Source organism: Toxorhynchites rutilus, chromosome 2 (assembly GCF_029784135.1).
Source record: "Toxorhynchites rutilus septentrionalis strain SRP chromosome 2, ASM2978413v1, whole genome shotgun sequence".
NCBI lineage: Eukaryota > Metazoa > Arthropoda > Insecta > Diptera > Culicidae > Toxorhynchites > Toxorhynchites rutilus.
The window spans coordinates 278,397,143-278,420,002 of record NC_073745.1 but is presented as its reverse complement, the minus strand read 5'-3'; the positions used below and the strand labels follow the sequence as shown (position 1 = coordinate 278,420,002).

The 22,860-nt window shown below is 38.6% G+C and overlaps 2 protein-coding genes across 4 annotated transcripts in view; one reads left to right on the top strand and one right to left on the bottom strand.

Annotated features, from left to right (window-relative positions):
• Positions 1–22,860, bottom strand: part of LOC129768435 (uncharacterized) — a 622,376-nt gene that overhangs the window by 305,388 nt on the left and 294,128 nt on the right. The gene's annotated exons all lie outside the window — the stretch shown is intronic.
• LOC129768442 (uncharacterized) overlaps positions 2,050–22,860 on the top strand; it is a 37,136-nt gene continuing 16,325 nt past the window's right edge. Inside the window, exons 1-2 of the mRNA XM_055770106.1 lie at positions 2,050–2,716; positions 8,970–9,171. Coding sequence (XP_055626081.1) covers positions 2,524–2,716; positions 8,970–9,171 — 395 coding nt within the window. The 5' untranslated portion in view covers positions 2,050–2,523. The remainder of the gene's footprint in view (positions 2,717–8,969; positions 9,172–22,860) is intronic.

Genomic DNA, 22,860 nt, shown 5'->3' with positions numbered 1-22,860 from the left:
GCAGGAACACGTTTCTTTTGAGCTTGAAGTGCGCTTTCGTAAATCAAACTCGATATAAAGTTATACTCTTCGAGTAGAGGAAGTTCATGCATTGAAACAAGTGCTTCAGATATTATTTCTGCAAATTTTCTCCAGTCAATATTTTTCGTGAGGTCATACGCAATATCGACTGACTCACGAGAACCTGATTAATTGGCGATCGATAAAATGATTGGCAGGTGATCACTACCGTGGGGATCTTGGATTACCTTCCACGTGCAATCCAGGGATAATGAAGAAGAGCAAAGTGATATGTCTAGCATACTTGCCCGTGCAGGAGGTTTGGCTATTCCAGTTGCTTCCCCAGTATTCAAAACTGTCAATTTGAAGTTGTCGCACAGATCATAAATCAAAGTGGCACGGTTGTCATGGTAGAGTGATCCTCATGCTGTGCCATGGGAGTTGAGGTCACCTAAGATTAGCCGCGGCTCCGGCAATGGCTCGATGATATCAAAAAACTGATGGCGACCGACCGAGGTTTTTGGAGGAATATACATCGAGGTAATGCAGAGATCTTTGCCATTGATTTGTGTCTGGCAAGCGACAACTTCAATGCCTGTTATCGATGGGAGCGTGACTCTATAGAAGGAGTGACATTTTTTGATCCCCAATAGAACGCCACCAAACGAGTCATTTCGAGAGAAAATACATCACAGTTAGAACTATGAACTAAAAATTTAAATTGATCTAGTTTAGGGATGATACTTGATCCTGATGATCCTTGACCTCTTGCACTGAATCAGGCATCGAGGGAAATGAACGCTGCTAAAAAACCACATTTTTCTTTCAAAAACGTTCTCACAATCGGAAGCAAACATAATACTATGCTTTTAAGAGGATCATTTATATTTAAAGCATTTAAAATGTTGTCCACTAGGTCAGAAAGCAAGCAAACCAGATTGTGGCTGTTGCCTCGACCGCGAAAATGGAACAGACGGGGTGGGTGCTGCTCCGGGAATTGCTGAGGACCCCTGGTGCGTAGAAGAACCGCGTAAACCAGGAGGTACTTGCTTCGGTCTATTCTCAGCACGTTCGATTTGAGATTTATTCCAACTTGGGAAGTTTCGGTCTTCTTTCTGGGGAGTGATGAAAAAGAAGTAATTTTTCTTTTCCTAATGGCACCCTGCGATGTACCGGAACTTCCTGCATTGGGAGCGTAAGCACAGGCTCGTCGTTCTGCAGAATGGAGTAGGGATTGTCCTGACTCCCTAGTCCCGGTTTGCATAATTTACTCAATGGCTTCATTTACTTCCAATTTTGAAATCTTTCCAACATAGCAATTGCCAAGCAGATGCTGAAGTAATGCAAAAATGATGCGATGATAGAATCAAATGACTGCTCAAGTTGATCATCAGAGTTTTCAAGATCTGATGTATGGTGGAAGAGAAGTCCGAATCCATATCGAAATGGTTTTTTCGAAATTATTTTCTGTTTTCTTACAGGAAGTATAACAAAAAGTCAACATTGTCCTCGTGACCGTCAAATCTCAAAATAGAGCTATATTGTTGATTCCGGATTATACCCAGCCGGGTGCTATGATTGATGCTAAGATCGTTTGGAAAATCTCAAGCAGAACTGTCAGTGGGGAACCCAATTTAGGCAAAACAAAGGTAAAACGACAGTGGGGAACTCGATATGTTGGCTTCTGTCAGTTCAATAGGGGTTCAATTTGGACGTCACCTATATGAACTAGTCTGGATGAAACAAATTCGCTATCACATCTTGCCATCGCTCAATGATCCACTCCGACCGGCATTAATATTTGGCATTTTCCAAGTCGCAAAAGATACTGCACGAATGGAAAAGTTCCGCACAGCACTGACACGAGCACTATTAGCAAAAGCAAGCACTCAAAAATGCATGCATCCATATAAAAAAGCTCGCCACACACAGACCAAAAGCCCGCTACGAAATTGAGAGTGAGTTCGGCAGCATATGAGCGCGAGCCCCCAACAGGTAAGCCGAAACAACAACAAGCCATCCGCACAGCCTCAGTACGCGTCCAAACTTCACAGACTTCGGCTGGTGCGTAACAGGTTTCCCCAGTCTTTCTTGAGCCAGCAGCACCTTCTGGCTTGCAAGCGTGTGAGATCCAACCGCAGAATTGCTGCATTTCGCAAGACTCAAATCTGACGTAATTCCAGTCAACAGCAGCTCGGAGTGATTGTAATTTTACTCGTGCCTTATATTGGTTACTATAAATTTGGTAGGGAATTGACCCGAAAAGGGATCTGTTGGTGCTATATTAAAAGTGAAGTGGTTGTAGCTACGTAAGGAAGCAGGATCCAGTTTCGAGTTATTGGGTTAACACCGCAATGTTAATCGGCAATCGTGAAGGTTAATGCGCTAAAGGCTGTTTGAGATCGAATTCGAATAACCATACCAAGGAAAGAGTCTCGAATATTGTGAAAAAAAGTGCATATCGAATACGATTGATTTTTTAAGTGTGTGCATTCCAGTGCTTGTGTAAGAGGCAAATTAAAAATGGAAGTTGTTTGGAGATTCCGAATTATTTTCGCTATGGCTTTTGCTGTGATCATTTTTGGAGATCTACTTGGATACGGTGGAGCAAAGAAGGAGCAGAAGGACAAGTCACTACTTACGGGCTTCTCCACTGAATTTGAAGGCAGCAATCACAATCAAATTGATGCCAGCACTAGATCAAACCACGATAATGGTGAGTTAAAACAGAAGAAGTTGGTAACTCTGGCGTTTGTTTACGTCTTCCCGGTTAAGCCGGGCGCTACACACGTTCTCAGACTTAGTATATCCGGCATTCGGTTTGCAGCGATTTCGTTTTCAACCAACCAACATTTGAGTTCAGGACACATATAGCCAAATTTTAACATGTTTACATAGGGTTAGGATGGGCGATCCGATCAGAACACAGAAGATTAACTTTAATTTATGCAGTTTTCACTCTTGAAAATTCGTCTCGGCGGATATTTGAAACAGGTTTTCTCGCCTTGAAATTCAATATTAATTAAAAGTAAAGGCCAGCTGCTTCTCTGTGACGACTTTAAATGAATATTTTGGTTCTGAATGTCGTCATTCATGGATTTTGTTTCGAATGTTAATGAAATTGAAAAAATCTTATCATTCAATTCATTCCGAACATTCTCAGAACCAATTCCTAATATTTTGAATATACTTCTATCATATTGCTTGAATTTTAGATACCATCAATTGATAACAATATATATTATAATCGAAACACCGTGTAAATGAGATTATATGTACGGGGATTGTCGATAGGTCAATGCCCATAGATATATAAGGCTAAGAAACCTTATTCAGAGGATTCAAAGGATTCGGCTTGTTTCACGGGGTATATCTGTACTACCCAACTTTCGACTACATCGTAGACATTGAAGAGTTGATCGGTCATCAATCGAAACAAATGGTAGTGGGAAAGAGCAAAGTTAGGTGTTTTTTGAAAGTTTGGGTGGTTTGATGTTTTTGCGGTCCGAGTACCATTAGATTGAACTTGGTGGAACGAACTGCCATAGGTGATTGTTTTTCTTAACAGAGAAGATTATAACCTATCATAATATTATTGAATAAACTGCTTAATACCTGTGTTATACATTGCATAACGATGAAAAATTTTGCATGGAGAAATTGAGTTTTTTTTTATTAATTCGTTTATTTTTATAGGTTCAATTACATAAGTTTAAAGAAGACGAATTCTTAAATCTATTTTAAAAACTATATATATATATATATATATATATATATATATATATATATATATATATATATATATATATATATATATATATATATATATATATATATATATATATATAAACAATATTCTTAAATCTATGGTTAGTAATGTGAGAAACCGATTACTCGCGGTGGGCTCGAGATTAGAAGGGTGACATATTTTCTCAGGAAAAGGTTGGGATATGAGACACACACACACACACATACTCAATTCTTAAATCTATTCGTACATCTATTGTTAATTTACATTCAACTACAACTTTTTCTTCTGTTTATCGCAAGGGAACCATTTACTCACAAAGGAAGAAAAGAAGGGTATAAGGATATAAGGATAATCACACACGAACATCGATAACTCTAAGGAAAACATATATTTGGGACATGTAATCAAGGTCTAACCGTGCCAACACATCTCTCACCGGCACATTGGGCTGCCTTCCTCTAGCCCGAAGGGAGTTTTCCAAATTCGATCTGGCGACAAGATACACCTCACACGACCAAACAACGTGTTCGATGTCTTGGCAACAAACGCAAAGATTGCTGCCGGCCAGATTGAAACGAAAGAGTAGCTCGTCTAACGAACAGTGATTGGAAATGAGTCGGGAGAAGGTTCGAATAAAGTACCTACTGAAGTCCAGACTTTTGAACCATGGTTTGAGGCTAACCTTAGGGATAATCGAGTAGAGCCACCGGCCCAATTCATCTTCGTTCCATTTGCGTTGCCAGTTAACTATAAATTGAGTTATCATCCAATCATTTTTAAAAGTCGATTAAATTGCGTTATGTTGCAAATAAAACGTAAATTGAATAATTACGCATTGTTCATAGTTTTAATGTACACCCAGGATTTTGTTTTAATGTACACCCAGGTTTGGTGATTTTAATGTACACCCAAGTTTTTTGTTTAAGATTTTTTCAATTGGAGAATCCGCGTAAAAAACCGCCGTAATTCAAAAATCCGCGTAAAAAAACATCGCGTTGGTTGGAAAATCCGCGTAAAAAAACAAGAAGTGGGTTATATTTGTGGTATAATCGCAAGGTAGACGTAGGACAACCGTTGGCTCGGTAATCATTCATTTGAAGTTGCATCTGAATCAATTCTTAATTAATGAATTAATGAATATTTGGAAAGATAGCTGAAAGTTTTTTTTTCTTTTTAGTGTGGGTGGATGAGTATAAGTATGGTATTGTTATTAACATAAACTTCAACTCTTTCGAACTTGTTGGTGGTCCCGAAACGAACCGATGGAATTTGAGTGGCCTTGTAAAGGCAACTGAAGATGTTTGATACGTGATTCATTTTCGTGAGAATAGAAACTTAGGGTGCCATTTCATGCTGAAAACGAAATAAAGTCTATATAACCTTGCATAAAATTTATTTTAATTTTATCGTGATGTGACAATTTTTCATGACTGTTCCATGTGAAAGCAGAACAGAAACTGATGCTATTGGATTGCATCACGGGAACACCAAGTCGAGTGCGTAAATGGTTGCGAATATTCCGTCGCCCAGACGCATTCACACGCAAACAATTTTTCATGTCTATTCCATGCGAAAGCAGAACAGAAACTGATGCGAATAAAAGTACAAACGCCTTGCATGTGTTCGCTATGGTTCCCCAAAACCAATGCAAGCGAGCAAAGAAAATCACAGCTTGCATGTATTCGCTTTGACGATTTCTCCTGGTGCATAGATTTTGCGTCCGTGTTCGGGAACACATTGCAATCACCAATCATCATCAATGAGCTAGATTGTTATGACTTCAATTGCTTTCAAAGCCATTTTTAAGCTAGTGAAACGATTTTTTGGACCAATAAGTGACAATCATATAACTCGTTGACATTTTATCTTTAAGATTATTATACCACTCCATTCAGCCGGTAAAGAGATATTAACGTTCAAAACCTGGCAGTCCAGCGTCACTCTCTCGTTTTCGAAACTCTGAACTTACACCCCCGTACAGAAATGAAAGACGTAGTCCTACGTCAAAACATGTCACCTAATGATAGATATCAAATGAAACTATCCTTACGTAGAACGGAAGTAAAAGTTGAGTGTTGCTCGCTTCCGAAAACCCGTAGTTTTTTCCTGCAATTTCGTTAGTTACTGGTAGCTATAGTTCGGTTTTCCTCACGAATGAGGTTTTTGCTAGAAGATTCCCTTGTGATTCATATACTCTACTGCCGATACACGTGCAGTACCTCGTATCAAAACCTCGTAAAAAACCACGCAAAAAACCGCGTAAAAAAACCTGGGTGTATATCAGTTCATATTAGTTCCTTACTTCCCAATTTTGAAATTTTATTATTGAATACAAATATACATTCCGTCGAAAATAAACCGGGAATTTTTTATTTGAATGCTTCCCGGTTGACGTTTTTCAATTTTTTGTTTAAGTTGGTACAACTATATGTATGTCTTAATGTCAATTTTGAGCGTGATCTGTCATTTAGTTTGTTTACATCGTCTTTAAGATCAAATCAACTTTTCTTTTTTGCTCGGTTATGTTTGACATGGATAATTCTATTGATCGAAGATACTAATTACCGCTTCGTGAGTCCCGGTTTGACAGTATTGAGGACATAAAAACGAATTCACTGCAATTGTTGAACACAGCTACGAGCTGAAGGCAATACCTGAATACAGTCTCGATGACTAGATTGTTCGTTGGAAAAAGTTATTTTGAAGGCGACAATATAAATTTAGATGATAAATAAATCATTTTCTTAGAAACAACAAATTCCCGGTATGTATTTGACAGAATGTACCATTATTCTAGTCTAGAAATTTGAATAAAATCACAAAAAAATCTTCATATTAGGCATTGAAGAATATACCCTAGAAAAGACTTTTCGAAATTCCCATAATTTATCGAGGTATAGTCATTTTAGTGATGCGGTTTCTAATCAATTCCGTAGGCTAAAAAATTGAAACGCGTTTTTCTCGAAACGAGTTTCTTTTCATTCTGTCGTACACGATGTCTCAAGTTCTACGGTTCAGTAGTTTCCAAGCTTCCAGGTTTGATGTGAATAAATCTTACACGTCATTATCGCATGAACCAATGAAAAATTATAATTTTTCAATTTAACTAGGGTAGAAATACCTATCATCGCAATAGTACCAATTATGGTAATACGAGTGGGTTTTTGTTAATTTAGAAAGCATATCTTATTTTTCAAGGCTCTAAAACCATTTTTAAACATCAGAAATCTCTTCTTTGTCGATTCTGGTACTTGATTCCATGCGAAACATTGTTCTTACGTTGAAAAATTTAGTTTGAAAATAGTGTGTCTCATTGATGCTTGCTTCTTAGCATTTTGCTAAGGAAAATGCGATCAAAATAGTGAGATTTATATGCTGCGAAGTGGTTGTTTTGATGCAACCACAGTGTTGACGTATCCATCACAACCTTCTTGATCTTGTGATTCGGTCAATTTATACGATTTTATCGAAATAAACATGTATTTTTGTATTACCATAATTGGTACAATTTACGTGTCAATTAACGCAATATCGAAAGATGCATGTTCCTTAGGGTGGCAACGAAAATGGTCATGTCAAATTTCAAAAACCGACCATGTACATTTTGTTTATTGGCCCAAAAAAAATATCTGTGCAAAATTTCAGCTTGATCGGACATGATTTAGGTGTGCCTCAAAGCGCTCAGAGTTATTTTTTTGGACCAATAAACAAAATGCACGTGGTCGGTTCTTTAAATTCGATAATTTTGTTTTTCTATACCTTCATTGCCTGTACAGAATTTATTGAATTCACACATTACACACATTGAACAGAATTGTGCCTTGTACAGAATTTATTGAATTTTCAAAACAAGCATTCTGATTGGGGAATAATCGTATTATTAAAAAAGTATTCATTAGAAAAAAGGAAATTATTCAGTGTATCAAAACATTTTCCTGTAGTAAAATAACCTACAGGGGAGTTTTTGGAATCAAATGAATGCTGATGGATAAGGTTAATTGGATTTTCTATTGACTTGGTTAATAAAACACTGCGTTAATCTACAAAATTTCTAAAAAAAAAGAAAAAATCGATTTTTTTTCTTTCCAGTATTGTTATCCACTACACCTACACACACAAAAAAAAGAAGCATTCAAGTATCACACTTCAAAACATGAAGCTTTGAAATGATGTATATACCATCTTCATGCGTTGGTTTTTCACAAAGTAACAGCACTTCTAGAATCACTTAAAAACTTCGACTTCGCGCTCCGTTCCCATAATTTTTGTCGAGTGTAGAATCAACGACATAGTATTGCATACTAGGAATAAGATTTAGAGTCATAATTTTACTTAAAAATTATTATCGACGTATTATTTGAATCCTATTAATACTTTTTCCATGTGACACAGACTATTACCATAATAGGAACACTTATTACGAAACTCCAGGAACACTATTACCATAATGGGTACATGGAAATCACATTTTCAAACATGTTTTATACAATTTAGTCAATTAATCATCGAAATATCAGTGAGAATCTTCAAAAACATAGTTCAAGCTGCTTTTGTATACTTTTAAACTGAAATAGAGTATTTATTCGCAAATTTCTGCAAATTGGTGACAGATCTCCTCCATAATTGGGTCACTTACCCTATATTGCTTCCGGTTATACATGAACTCTCTGAATATGTTTGTTCGTATAAGATTTTGAATAAATATATCATTGCATTTTACCAAAGATATAAACTGTTGTCAAATGTTGCTAGTACATACTGCAATTAAATGTGTTCAAACCAGGTGGCTCCAGTTGGTAACAAATTGGAGCGGGGGAGTTCCTCAGCTTTCATTAGTCACGAACCGCAGCAATCACAACGTCACACACGATAATAAAATGGTACACATGGCACTCGGACTGGTTATTCAAGTTTTAAATGAATTCGAAAGAAATCGTGGATTGAATTTATGCACACGTTATATCACGCAGATAAAAAGCGCAGCTCAATTACGGCACCGGTTTCATATTCATTTGCAACAAAAAGCTTAAGTTGTCTTCCATGCGTGAAACATATACCATCATCTGCAGCACAGCTCATCTGTGGGGGTTAACGATCGAAGAAAAAAAAATGAAAGTGAAGTATTTTTCCCAGCACTAATTTCTCTGCACGTGTTTCTTCTCTTTTCCCCTCCCTGCTTAATCAACGCGATGTGCCCACGTGACAACGACATCGGCAGAGATTCCCCCGGTGGCATTGAGTAAAAACACCGCACAGCAGAACTACAAAAGTGGCAGCAGCAGCACCGAATCGGCCGCCCACAAGGAGCGGCTGAAGAACTCCCTACGCGAGGCATGCCTCCCGAAGCTCCTGTGTGAGATGGCCGCCAAACCCAACTACTCGTTGAATGTGCGCGAACGTGACCTGCTCTCATTGATACGGTAAGATCTGTTGACAAATAACTGAACACTATGTGTAGCCATCCCATTTTCTGGCAGCCTCATTCCAAGGTCGAGCGAAAACGGTCTGCAAAGAGTTATGCAACAGCCAGAGTGGCATGGCGTGTTTCAAAAACAACGCACTGTTATGGAAATCGATTGAGTGGTTGAATGAAGGAGTTGAGTCCCGTTTGAGCGAGAGTATAATTGTCAATTTGTTTTGACACGACCCGTTTTATGTTATTTTCAATCGTCCGATCGGGCACAAATTGATCATTATACCCAAATACGGGTACACAAGCATGGTGTTATTTATAAAATCAAGCTAAATTTAGCCACCCCAAAAATGGGGGACCATGGCAGTTATAATTCGAATGACTGTGATGCGATTATTGTTGATTTGCGATTGTTTCCACCTGCAGGAAGCGAACATTTTCGCAGAACGATAATGAACCGTTCATTGCTCCGTTTCCAAGAAGTGACGAGACCGATGCTCCTTTTTGTGCGACAATGTGTTCACTTTGTTGGGGTTGGGGCAGTGGGAGCAAACTGGTCATGGGGGGGCAAAGTGTTCACCTGCTTGTTTGGTAGTATAACTATTGACTATAGATACCGTATTGATAGTCACCTTAAGTTTGAAGAATTTAATGACTTTTGAGTCACCCTGTACTTCAGTAGAGCTGTCGTATGTCAAAATATGAATAAAAACTGTAATTTTTCTCTCGATAGCCATTAGGGCATCCGCACCAATGCGTAACTATTCAAGGCTTCTAGTCTCGACAACACTTGGCTCGGTTGCTATCGCGTTGCTAAATTTGTTAACTCACTATTCACCAAGAGGCAGATTACTATTTCCCACACCTGAACCGCAACCACCAGTGGGGTTGCTGCGTTATGGTGAGGGTTGTCAAAATGTCTGTAACAACGCATTGGTGCGGATGCCCTTAGGCCGTAATTATGTGCGCATGGTATCTAAGGAATTTCTTGTGAAATTTAGTTTATTCAATCTGATATGTTGGACAAATCATCAGTTTGAACGACTGTTCACATATACAAATTAAACACAAATTTCTGCATTACTCGAGAATTAATCAAGCAAATGAAACCAAATTTGGCATGTGGAGGTTTTAGAGTGCAATAAATGTTTTTTACAATTGTTAGATACTCCTCACCCCTCTCTTATGGGGAGCTGCCATACAAGATAAACACAAATTGGAACCAAATTAAGCATATGGAGGTTTTAGGGTCTTTGTTCGAAACTGGAAATGGATTTTATTGTGATGAAAAGCACACCTATATCTTCTCCTATCTATAACAAAAAACGGATCGCCGGATGTGTTGATAAGAGCAGAACTCGAGGAAGGAATTGTCCGATTTAGGGCTGTCTTTATTCTATCATATTTTCTGTATAAAACATTTATTCCATGTAACGGAGAAACATGTCATTTGGACCCATGAACTTGCTCATAGTAAGAAAACGTGAATGTTTGAAGGTATTTATAACAAAAAAAAAAATTTGGGCGGGACGAAGTTTGCCGGGTCATCTAGTAAAAAATAAATAAATTGCAATGTATTCTACTGCTACCGGGAAAATAATGGATTACTTTTTCCCCAACCTAATATATTCTGGCTATGCGTCTCATTTTTTACTCTCCCAACAGAAGTTTGGATAATGTGTCTCCACTGCCACGAATGCTAATTTTATCACTGAATAGATTACAACCGGAAATAATAAAAAATTCGAACATGTATAGATAAAATAGTCAGTAGCAGATGAAGTACAAATATTTGCGTAAGTGTGTTTCCCAACTGAATACGCACCTAAATAATCATAGCAGAACCTCATTATTTTTATAACAGCAAAACTAAAACCAAGTAAAAACTCTGCATTTACATGAAGACTAAAATCATAATCAAGCAAACTTCATTACCTACAATAATAATAAATGTATTCTACTTTCATCCATCGGGGAAGTGAAATTGTTCGTTTCATAGTTGACGAAATGAGTCATTTGGTTCTCAACTAAATGAATAATTTGTAAAAATCTACTAAATTGTTCACTTATTACAACATCAAGGACGTTTCCACGCCTTTATTCTGGAAAAATAAACAGTTTCACATGACAATTTTCGTATTTTCATACAAAACAGACATTTGCCCATCAACTATGTATGAAGAAATGTTGGAATACGCTGGAAAAATATGAAAAAAAAAATATATAAAATTCAAAGTAAATTCTAAATAACATAATATAAGAATTTTTATCAAAAAAAGATGTAGGATCATAACGAACAAATATCCAAATAAGATTAAAGCACAAATCTGATATTTCAAAAACAAAAAGTGTACAACAAATTAAATTGCATCTTCAACATGTCATTTTAGTCTGGATTATTTCCAGAAAAATGGAATCAAGTTTCATGTGTGTATACTTTTAAATCAGATCCAAAATTTGACGTTAGCAATTACCCTGGATTTCCTTGGATTATATTTAGCATATTCACGAAAAAATATTATAACATGTCTTGGAAAATCAATCCAAAGGAAAATGTAAAATAGTCAGGGATCTGGGCGTAATCTTGGGCTTTGAAGTCACATCTATAATGCACAACAACTGTGAAATAGAGAAGGCAAAGCGAGCGTTGAGCTTTATTTAATGCTTGAAATATAACTTCTAGGATCCACATGCGATAAAACTATTGTACATATCATATGCAATATCTATTCTGAAATACTGAAGATTGTGGAAATCGTTTATTCTCGTGTATCCTCTCGAAACACTCATATAATCCGTCCAGAATCTTTTTTATTTATTTATTGATTTACGGTAGAGAATGGATGCTCAGCACAAAATGAGTTATGTGCACCTTTTATACGTATCACAATAATATGGAAACAAAAATTATTATTATTCTAAGGTGTCCCAAACTAAGCTAAGCCACTCTCAAAAACTGAATAAGTTCTTTGCATATAATTCAGAATCACCAAGAATACTCTCTTCACTTATAACATTTTTTTCTCTCAAGTGTTTGTATTTTTACACTGACTAAGGATATTCTTCACTGTAATTTGTTCGAAGTAAACATCATCCATGTGAGGGTCATCATGCTTGAAAAAAATATTCGTTAAAAAAATAAAAATATTCCTTAATTACCCGCATCTTGTTGTTTCACCAAAGACCACTTATTTTACCGGTTCTCCTTGATTGATTTATAATAAGCGTAGGTCATGTCTTCACGAGGTTCCATCCAGGCCAAATAAATCCAATATCCTTGTTTGTCATTTTTTCGTTATACATGTTTCCCAAACCCTTTAACGAATTTAGCGAGCCCGACCGAATGAGATACCTGATACCGAGTACCGATCGTCTTGCATCACGTATATCCATTACATAACATCTACCATAACATCTCTTGCAGGTTTAATTAATGTGACTAATAGTTACCATTGTATCAATTTAGTGGAGTTTCAAGCATTCAACCTATCTGTTGACAAAACAATGTCATAAATCAGAACAAATATTCTTGTTTCACAAACCCATGTCCGGAATAAGAAGCACACTCAGAAGGTGATTGATTAAATTTAAATGTACTTGAAGACACTGGGAATATAATTGGCTCATGTGCTTCGCTTAAAATTAAAGTGATATGCAAAATTCAGCCCGATCTACTGAGGCAAATTCTTCAAATTACATGCATAACTCTGAGCATATCCATAAGGCGAGAAAATAAATAACAAAGCTGTATTTTTGAGGATATTCAACAATATATGTTAGCACTCGTGCTCCCGTGGCCGAGTGGTTAGCGTCATAACTAACATGCCGGGGGTTCGGGTTCAATTCCCGTTCTGGTCGGGGGAATTTTTCGTCAAAGAAATTTTCTCCGACTTGCACTGTGATCACGCGTATTCTAGAGCTTGCCACTCAGAATGCATTCAAGGCGTGTTATTTGGCATAGAAATCTCAACTAAGTACTAATAAAAATGACGCAAGTAATACTACGTTGAGACGGCGAAGTTCCTCTAGGAACGTTAGTGCCATTGAAGAAGAAGAAGAAGATGTTAGCACTCACGATGGTCATTTTTTTTCACGATGGCCATCGAAAAAAAAAAGAATGAGCACAACACCGCAAGCAGAAAACTCATATATTGTGTGTATCAAACTTCAATATACCACATCTACAAAACATGAACAACTGAATTGTGAATATAACAAGAATAATACACTGGACTATCGGAAAAAACATGAAAATTTTTCGGTAACTATTAGGCTGACCGGTAGTTCAACGATGGATAAGATCTTTAATCTGTCACAGATTCTCCAAAATGCTTCCTAGTACGTCTTCGTTTACTACTGAGCCACAATCGTCCACTTAAAGCCGAATCACGGACAAAGAAGGCTTTCCCAGATACACTATGATCAGAAAGTACCAGGAAATTTTTTAATTGAATGTACCGTGCATGCGGGAACCGGTTTTTTTTTCAAATGTATATATATTTTCATATTTTCATACGACCTTAGGACGCACATCTGTCATGTTTTAGTGTATCTATCTGTATGTCGCAAACGGCCAGAAATGATGGCCGACAATTCTTGAATTTTACATGATGATAACGCACCGGGCCCGAATTGTACTGAATTATTTTACTAAACATAAAGTAAAAGTAAATATCATCGAGCAAGCACCGTGTTCACCTTATATGGCCCCGCGCAACTTTTTTTTTCGTTCCCCAAGTTCGAGTTGCAACTTCGGGGAAAAAGATTTCAGTCGTTCGAGTAGATCAAAGAGAAAGCGACGAGGGAACTGAAGGCCAGCGTCGACCTACCAGGGATTCATGGAGGACTGGGTCAAGTGTTGGTACATGTATGTTGCATCAGATGGATCATATTTTGAAGGAGATAAAATAAATTTGCCTGAAATTTAACTCTATTTTGTATTATTTCTATATGCAGTATGAGAATCTCTATTAAAACTGTTTGAGACTAGCAGAAGAATAAGTGCAATTCAATGTGTTTGAACAACGTAGTGTTGTGGTTTCAACAAGTGCAATCAGCTAATTTGAACCTTTCTATTCTTTTTACAAAATCCTTAATGGTCTACGGCGTAGTAAAAGAAAACGGAGAGCGAGCATTGAACCACGAAATACGCAACCCTATGGCAGACTCTTTATCCAGGAATTTATAAAGATGAACAAGCACATGTAACGCCATATAATTGGAATTTGTATATTTACTCGAATATATAAAAAAAAAAACCAAAATCGCACCAGGGTTGATCATTTATAGAAAAAGTTAACAATTGATAGTGAAAAACATATGCTATATTTGCCAATCACAGTTTAATTTAAAATATTTTAGAAAACGTTAAAGAAGCGTTATACCGACATGGGTAACTCTTAATAAATCGCTTCTCTCGAGTTAATGCCTATTTTGATTATCTATTTCATTGAAATAGTTCAAATATCCTTCTTCAAGAACGTTTTTTTCCTCTCGAACACACTTTGCATATTTTTAAAAATTTCTGTAATGTATAGAAACTTTTTTTCTTTGTAGATAGATAAAGTGGAACTAGTGATAGAATGATCAGTTGATTGTTTTGTAATATAACTACTGACGATAATACCGTATTGATAGTCACCTCATGTGTCAATCATGAGTTTCATGATTTTTGAGGCACACTGAACCTCACTAGGGCTGTCGCATGTCAAAATATAGATAAAAACAGAAATCGATCTGTCGATAGCCATTCGGATGTGGTTTTTGCGCATCGTATTTAAGAATTTCGTTCATTCGATCTGAGATCTTCGATATCATTAGTCTGTAATTACTTACAATGATCTGTTTACTGAAACTTATAGACCCCTTATCAAATGCTGCTCATGACTTTGACACTGGTAAAAGAGCCCACCCAACTTAAGCCAAGCCTCATTATGTGAAGCGTTATGTGTTTCGCACTACGTTTCGAATTTGAACAAGTGACAACATATAAATTTACCATTTTCGTGAGTTCAAGACGGGACTAATATTCGTCACACTTTGGTAAATCAAGACGTATTCTAATTCAATGTATCCAAAAATATCTAAGGTGATGTTCTTAATATTGAATCCAATTTTAAAGTGAGTTATACTTAATATCTTTATCCCAGAGAGTTTGTTAGCCTCTCAATAGCACCATGCTTTTATCAAACAACTGGACTTCGATTTTTTTTTTCCAAAATATATATTTTTATCAAGGCTCATATGGCGTTAGCCTGACGGGGCCGGAGTTCAATATTTTGACAGTTTTTTTTATTATCTATGTTAGTAATATGTAACCGATTACTCGCGGTCGGCTCGAGGTTAGTATTACAAGTGTTCTCGTAATTGGGATATTGCTGTCTCCAATGCTCTGTACGTGTGCCCGACACGGGATACTTCCTATTGGGATGCAGCTGACCATTAATCAGCAACGCCCCCCTAGTCTGTACCTCATATCTAGCGTGGTGCGTCTTTCTCGACTCGAGGAATCCAGGATAGAATGGTCACTAGCCGGCGCAATCATCAGCTCGTGTAGAGTTGGCATGAGCGGTACAACCTTTGGCTCTTGTTGAATCATCAGTGGACTGCACAACCTTCGGCCCGTGTATCTGTAAAGAGTGTGTGTATGTATTGCCACGACTAAATAAAAGTTTATAGATCGGATAGGAGGGATATGAAACAGGGACACAGTAGTAGGAAACATCATTAAACGTTGACATCGGCATTTCTGAGGAACAGGTATAGATGAAGCAGAAGATCAGGATCACGGCTACCTAAAGGGTGTGTCACATCAAATTGCATCACGGAAAAAACGCTGTAGAAATTCGCCCAGTAGACCGATCCTTTTGAAAATTTTAGACAGTAAAATAAAAACTATTAAACAACTTTTGGCATTTTCTTTTTATTCATACTTCGAGCCCAAGCCCGTATGCTCGCACCTTCCTCTTTACCCCGTCCATAAGGTTCTGTACAACGTCAGATTGTAGTTTTTTTTTGAACAGAAATCCATTTTCTCTTGAAGTCCGCCTCCGATTTGACAACTTTTGGGTTCTTCCGGAGGGCCTGCTTCATAATCGCCCAATATTTCTCTATTGGGCGAAGCTCCGGCGCGTTGGGCGGGTTCATTTCCTTTGGCACGAAGGTGACCCCGTTGGCTTCGTACGGCTCCAACACGTCCTTTGAATAGTGGCACGGAGCGAGATCCGGCCAGAAGATGATCGGGCCCTCGTGCTGCTTCAATAGTGGTAGTAAGCGCTTCTGTAGGCACTCCTTAAGGTAAACCTGCCCGTTTACCGTGCCGGTCATCACGAAGGGGGCGCTCCGCTTTCCGCAAGAGCAGACCGCTTGCCACACCATGTACTTTTTGGCAAACTTGGATAGTTTCTGCTTGCGAATCTCCTCTGGAACGCTGAATTTGTCCTCTGCGGAGAAGAACAACAGGCCCGGCAGCTGACGAAAGTCCGCTTTGACGTAGGTTTCGTCGTCCATTACTAGGCAATGCGGCTTCGTCAGCATTTCGGTGTACAGCTTCCGGGCTCCCGTCTTCCCCACCATGTTTTGCCTTTCGTCGCGGTTAGGAGGCTTCTGAACCTTGTATGTACGCAGGCCCTCCCGCTGCTTGGTCCGCTGGACGAATGAACTTGACAAATTCAGCTTATTGGCGACATCCCGGACCGAACTTCTCGGATCACGTCTAAACTGCTTAACTACGCGCTTGTGATCTTTTTCACTGACGGAGCATCCATTTTTGCCGTTCTTCACCTTCCGGTCGATGGTTAGGTTCACGAAGTATCGTTTTAGTACTCAGCTGACCATGGATTGGACGATTCCCAGCATTTTACCGATGTCCCGATGTGACAACTCCGGATTCTCGAAATGAGTGCACAGGATTAATTCACGACGCTCTTTTTCGTTCGACGACATTTTTCCAAATTTACGAAAAATTGACAGTGAAGCATGGCCAACGTGATCTATACACTCTTATCTGATTATAAGCGAAAACTGAAGATATAATTCCTAAAAATTAAATTTCTACAGCGTTTTTTCCGTGATGCAATTTGATGTGACACACCCTTTAGAATATCCCGGACGGGGATATCCGATTGTCTGCCTTGTGCTCTCAGTGCTCTAGAGAGCTGAGAGCGAGCAGCATGGAACCGGATACACGACCAGACAACATGCTCGATGTCGTGGTAGCCATCGCCACAATCACAAAGATTGTTTGCTGCGAGCCCAATGCGATAGAGATGCGCGTTTAGGTTGTAGTGATTGGACATAAGCCGAGATATCACGCGAATGAAATCACGACCTACATTCAAGCCCTTGAACCATGCACTCGTCGAGACCTTAGGGATAATCGTATGTAACCAACGACCGAACTCATCACCACTCCACGTGCGTTGCCAACTTACGAGCGTATACTGACGAGGAATGTGGAAAAATTCATTATAAGCAATTTGCCTTTCAAAAAGTGTGCCTTCTGAAGCGCCCACCTTAGCTAGCGAGTACGCTTTCTCATTCCCCGGAATCGAGCAATGAGAGGGAACCCATGCTAAGGCAATATTGAATAATTTTTCGACCAAAACACTCAATAGTTGTCTTATTCTTGTTAGGAAATAAGATGAGCGTTTATCAACTTTAATTGAGAGGATTGCCTCTATTGAGCTGAGACTGTCTAAAAAAATAAAATAGTGGTCGATGGGCAATGTTTCAATGATCCCTAATGCGTAATATATCGCACCAAGTTCAGCGACATACACGGAACAAGGATCTTTGATTTTGAAAGAGGCACTGGAATTTTGATTGAAGATGCCGAAGCCAGTGGACCCGTTTATGAATGAACCGTCAGTAAAGAACATTTTATCAGATCTAACTTTCCCATATTCTGCCGAAAATATCGGCGGAATAGAATCGGAGCGTAGGTGATCTGGGATTCCATGGATTTTTTGTCGCATGGACAGATCAAAAATGACAGAGGAATTGCAGAAGTATGGGAAGCGAACTTGATTGGAGATGCCTGGTGAAGGGTGCACGTCGTGGGTCAGGTACTCATGGTATAAAGACATAAAACTTGACTGAGGAGTCAGTTGTAGTAGATTTTCGAAGTTATCAATCACCAATGGATTCATGATCTTGCAACGGATGAGAAATCTGTAGGATAATTCTGTGAACCGAAGAGTAAGCGGGGGTACTCCTGCCAAAACTTCGAGACTCATCGTATGTGTCGAATGCAAACACCCCATGGCTATACGCAAGCAACGATATTGTATCCTCTCCAGCTTGAGAATATGAATCCTGGCAGCTGATCGGAAGCAAAAACTGCCATATTCTAACACTGACAATATCGTTGTTTTGTACAACTGAATGAGGTCTCCTAGATGGGCACCCCACCATGTTCCGGTTATTGTTTGGAGAAAATTGATTCTTTGCTGGCATTTCTGTTTCAAATACGCAATGTGTCTCCCCCAGGTACATTTAGAATCAAAATATACACCCAGGTATTTGAAAAACATAGAGTGTTGGATCGTTTTGCCGGATAGGTAAAGCTGGAATTGGGCGGGTTCGTGCTTCCTAGAAAAAACGACCATTTCAGTTTTCTCCGTAGAGAATTCGATACCCAGCTTGAGGGCCCACGTGAACAGATTGTTCATGGTATCTTGCAACGACTTTTGCAGAGCGACGGGATTAGTACCCGTGATGGAAATAACTCCATCGTCTGCAAGTTGTCTCAACGTGCAGTCTCTAGTTAGACAATCATCCATATCATTGACGTAAAAACTGTACAAGAGGGGGCTTAGGCAGGAGCCTTGCGGTAGGCCCATAAAACTGTAACGAGAAGATTTTGAGTTGCCATGAGAGAAATTCATGTGCTTTTCTGACAGTAAATTGTACAGGAAATTATTCAGAATTGGTGAAAGTCCACGATTATGAAGCTTCTCTGAGAGAATTTCCATGGAAACTGAATCAAATGCCCCTTTGATATCGAGAAAAACGGAAGCCATTTGTTCTTCACGAGCAAATGCGATTTGGATTTCAGAAGATAGCAGCGCGAGACAATCATTCGTCCCTTTACCTCGGCGGAAGCCAAACTGCGTATTTGACAGCAAATTGTTCGTTTCGACCCACTTGTCCAAACGAAGTAGAATCATTTTCTCTAACAATTTGCGAATACAGGATAACATTGCAATCGGCCTATACGAGTTGTGATCGCAAGCCGGCTTGTTGGGTTTTCGTATGGCTATCACTCTCACTTGTCTCCAGTCATGCGGGACAATATTCAGCTCCAGAAACTTGTTGAACAAGTTCAGCAAACGCTGTTTTGCCAAGTCGGGAAGATTCTTCAACAAGTTGGATTTAATCTTGTCCGACCCCGGAGCTGAATTGTTAATTACGATTTACCATTATAAAAAGTGGTCGCAGTTATGATTGGTTATGTGATAATTTAAATTAATATTTTAGAGTGTTGTCACCTTATGTACAAAGTTTACACGAATGAAGAGATAAATAGATGTATTCGAAGTGGAATTGCTTGAACATAAAAATTGATCATCTTATAAATTATTGGATGATACCCGTCTCGAGTCTTGAGTTAATTCTAATCTAATCATTATTTTCTTCAAATTGGTAATTTATCACAACATGAATATATGAGTTAAAGACCCGATCTGGGCTTTCAGAATAACGAAGCGCACTCTACGACATCTGACTTAAGACTAATTTATTTACAGATTTGTTACAGCGAGCAACCTTCATTCTCCTACCACGCCAACATGCTTATCTCTGTCTCCTCCGCTGTTGATAGCTTATGGTCTTGCGATCCTATTTGTATTCCTCCAGTTACCATCTTCATTAGTTTGTTTAGGATTCCCGCTTTCCTGCTTTCGTCGTTTGGGTCCTTATCGTTACCGCTTTTGCTGTTGTTTACACTACTCTGATTTATTGCATGCTTGTTGCCTGGAGTGCGCTGAATGGTCTAAGCGGTTCTTTGATAAGATTCAGTTAAACAGATGTTTCCGTAGCTTATATTGAAGACCTACTATATCGAAAAGTTTGTTTTAAAATGTAATTATTTTAGAGGACTCCGAAAAAGAACAGTAGGGTGAAATTATTTAAAAAAAACAACTTGTCAAAAGCGACTTTGAGGTGAAGTAAAAATTTAGAGTGAAACTGTTATCAACAGAAGTCGAAGAAGTCCAACTAGTTTGAAAGAACCTCGAAAACATAATCATTTCAGCATTCTGCAGTGATATTATTCGAAAGAATTGTTTTGCCAAATTTTCTGGAACTGTAATTGAATGAAGAAGAATTATAACAATAAACCCTCATTCAATAAATCATCCAATAATACTAATGAAAATATTACTCACATAACAAAGGTTATTACGTGTGTACGCATATACCGTATATAGAAAACCACTTCATATATATTTCATGATTTCATTTGCATATCGACAGTACCACAGTTACCCAGCAAACTTAACGAAACACGGTTGTAGCAACATAATGTGCTGAATTTTCCAAGAAATTTGCCAACAAAAGCTGCCTAGAAGGTCTCTGAGTGTCAAACAACGTACCCATCTCATAAAAAAGAGACTTCAATGAAACTACTCCTTTCCCAGATGAAAATATTCAACAAGTTTGAAGAAAAAATTACCGTCATGAGGTAGCCGGTTGTTTCGGTTAACCTTCACATGGAGCAACAGAAAAAAAAGTGCACAACCAACGATTGGGTTGAACAAAAAAAAGCTGACTGCAGTCAAAATAAACAATTCGACGACGATTATCATAAACACGCTTGAATAGTAAAAGAAGTGGAAGAGGGGGGTCTCGATGGTATAAACTTGGACGGAGGAAAATATGCGTGAGCGTGGTTGGTTCGAGGTGTTGGCTGAGTCCATCCAACCGTTAATGGAGGTCGGTTATGAGGTAATAAAACTGCGCTTGATTTGCAACGGTTGGATAACCATCTTCCACTTTTACTTTTTTTCTCTCTCTCGTGTAGCTTATTGCCATGCAAAGCGAGTTCACATATGTTTTGGATGGCGAAGAGACTTAGAGAGGGAGAGAGAGAGAAAAAAAAGTGGGGTAAAGAAGCCACTTGCATATAACACATCAAATAAAATTGAACGAAGTCGTTTAACAGAATCTTTGGATTACGCTGTAAACACGAGAAATTCACCTTTCATAGTGGGCCCTCCGGCTGCACATGGCACGCGACAATCGCGAAGGCCACCCTTTCGTCAGCATATTCATCGTCATGCTGACCTACCCTCAGTTGGCCCCATTTCGATGGCAAACGTTAGACAGCGTTGGAAAGCTGTCGCTCATACTTGCAGGTAAATTTCGTGCAAGTCATAGACTTTGCCGGTTTGATCTATAGGCCCAATACATCGCTAATTAGCTAGAGATGATGACTACCTAAAAGACCTACCATGTTGATCTTGAAAAGAGCCTTGTTTGTGTGCGCGAAAACTATGTAAACCACGGCAGTCTGTGGAACGTTACATTCGGCAAAGGGCTGACTTGTTATCTAACTTCTCAGAGCAAACGAGGGCGAGGGAGACGTCCGAGGGAGATTTTACTGAATGGGCTTTGGGAAATGAAAAGCAACAGCTGCTGCTGTTGCAACCCGAATGAAGCGATGCTTCTATCGAGTTCGGGGATTAGCAAGTCACGTAATCAAATTAAAACTGATGGCATCGAACGTTTTGGTCGCATCAAACAGAAGCGGCTATCTTTGGCGTTTTGTGGTTTGGATGTTCTGATTAGTTGATTTCGCCGCAGGTTCTCGCTCAGGTTCTGTAATTGTTTCAATTTGAAAGATTTGTAGAGATGAATCTTAAGCCTCACGGATTTTTCAATAAAAAGAACCATTCGTTTAAGACATACATTTTACTACTATTGCTAGTCTGAATTGTTTAAATCACTTCTACACATGTTTACTGAGCATATTTTTGTAGGCTCCAACAAGCAAACGATGACTAACGATGCCACAAAAACTTCCCGCATTTTTCCGGTACAAAATTCGAAAAAATATTGATTGATTGCCGCCAATCAAATGAACTCTACTACGGTCTGAAGCTGAAGTACACGTCTTTCAAATAAATTTGTTACCAACAATACGACTTTCGCTACATATTATCAATCCGGAAATTCATACTTGCACACCTAATAATTTCTGATTCACAAACAATAGTTTTTTTCGTATTTAGAAAATAACAGTTTGTTTCAAGAAAGAACACCAGCTGATTTTTTTTTGAAATGCGATTTCGCCGGCCTATAAAGTCTTAATAGAATTCATTTTATTTCTACCATTGTAAAACTTGTTTACCTACTATCCATTTTCGCTTTGTGCGTTCTCCAAATCGTCAAAACTGTCAGCACTCGGCAAGCAAACATGTTTTCGAGCAAAAAAAACCAATTTATCGACTCATTGTTCCAACTCCCATTCACTGAACTCCGCCGCTTGCATACCAAACACCAATCCAAGCCGATTGGACCCTGAGCGTAACCGACCGACCGTAAAAAATCAAGTTTTCTCGCACGTCTTTCTAATCTAGAACATGTCGATAGTTTTTATCGTGAGGCGCAAGCAAGCGCGCGCGCGTGTGTGTGTGTGTTTATCGTAAATTCGCTTTGGGTGGCAGATGAAAGAACGAGAATATGTAATACCTGC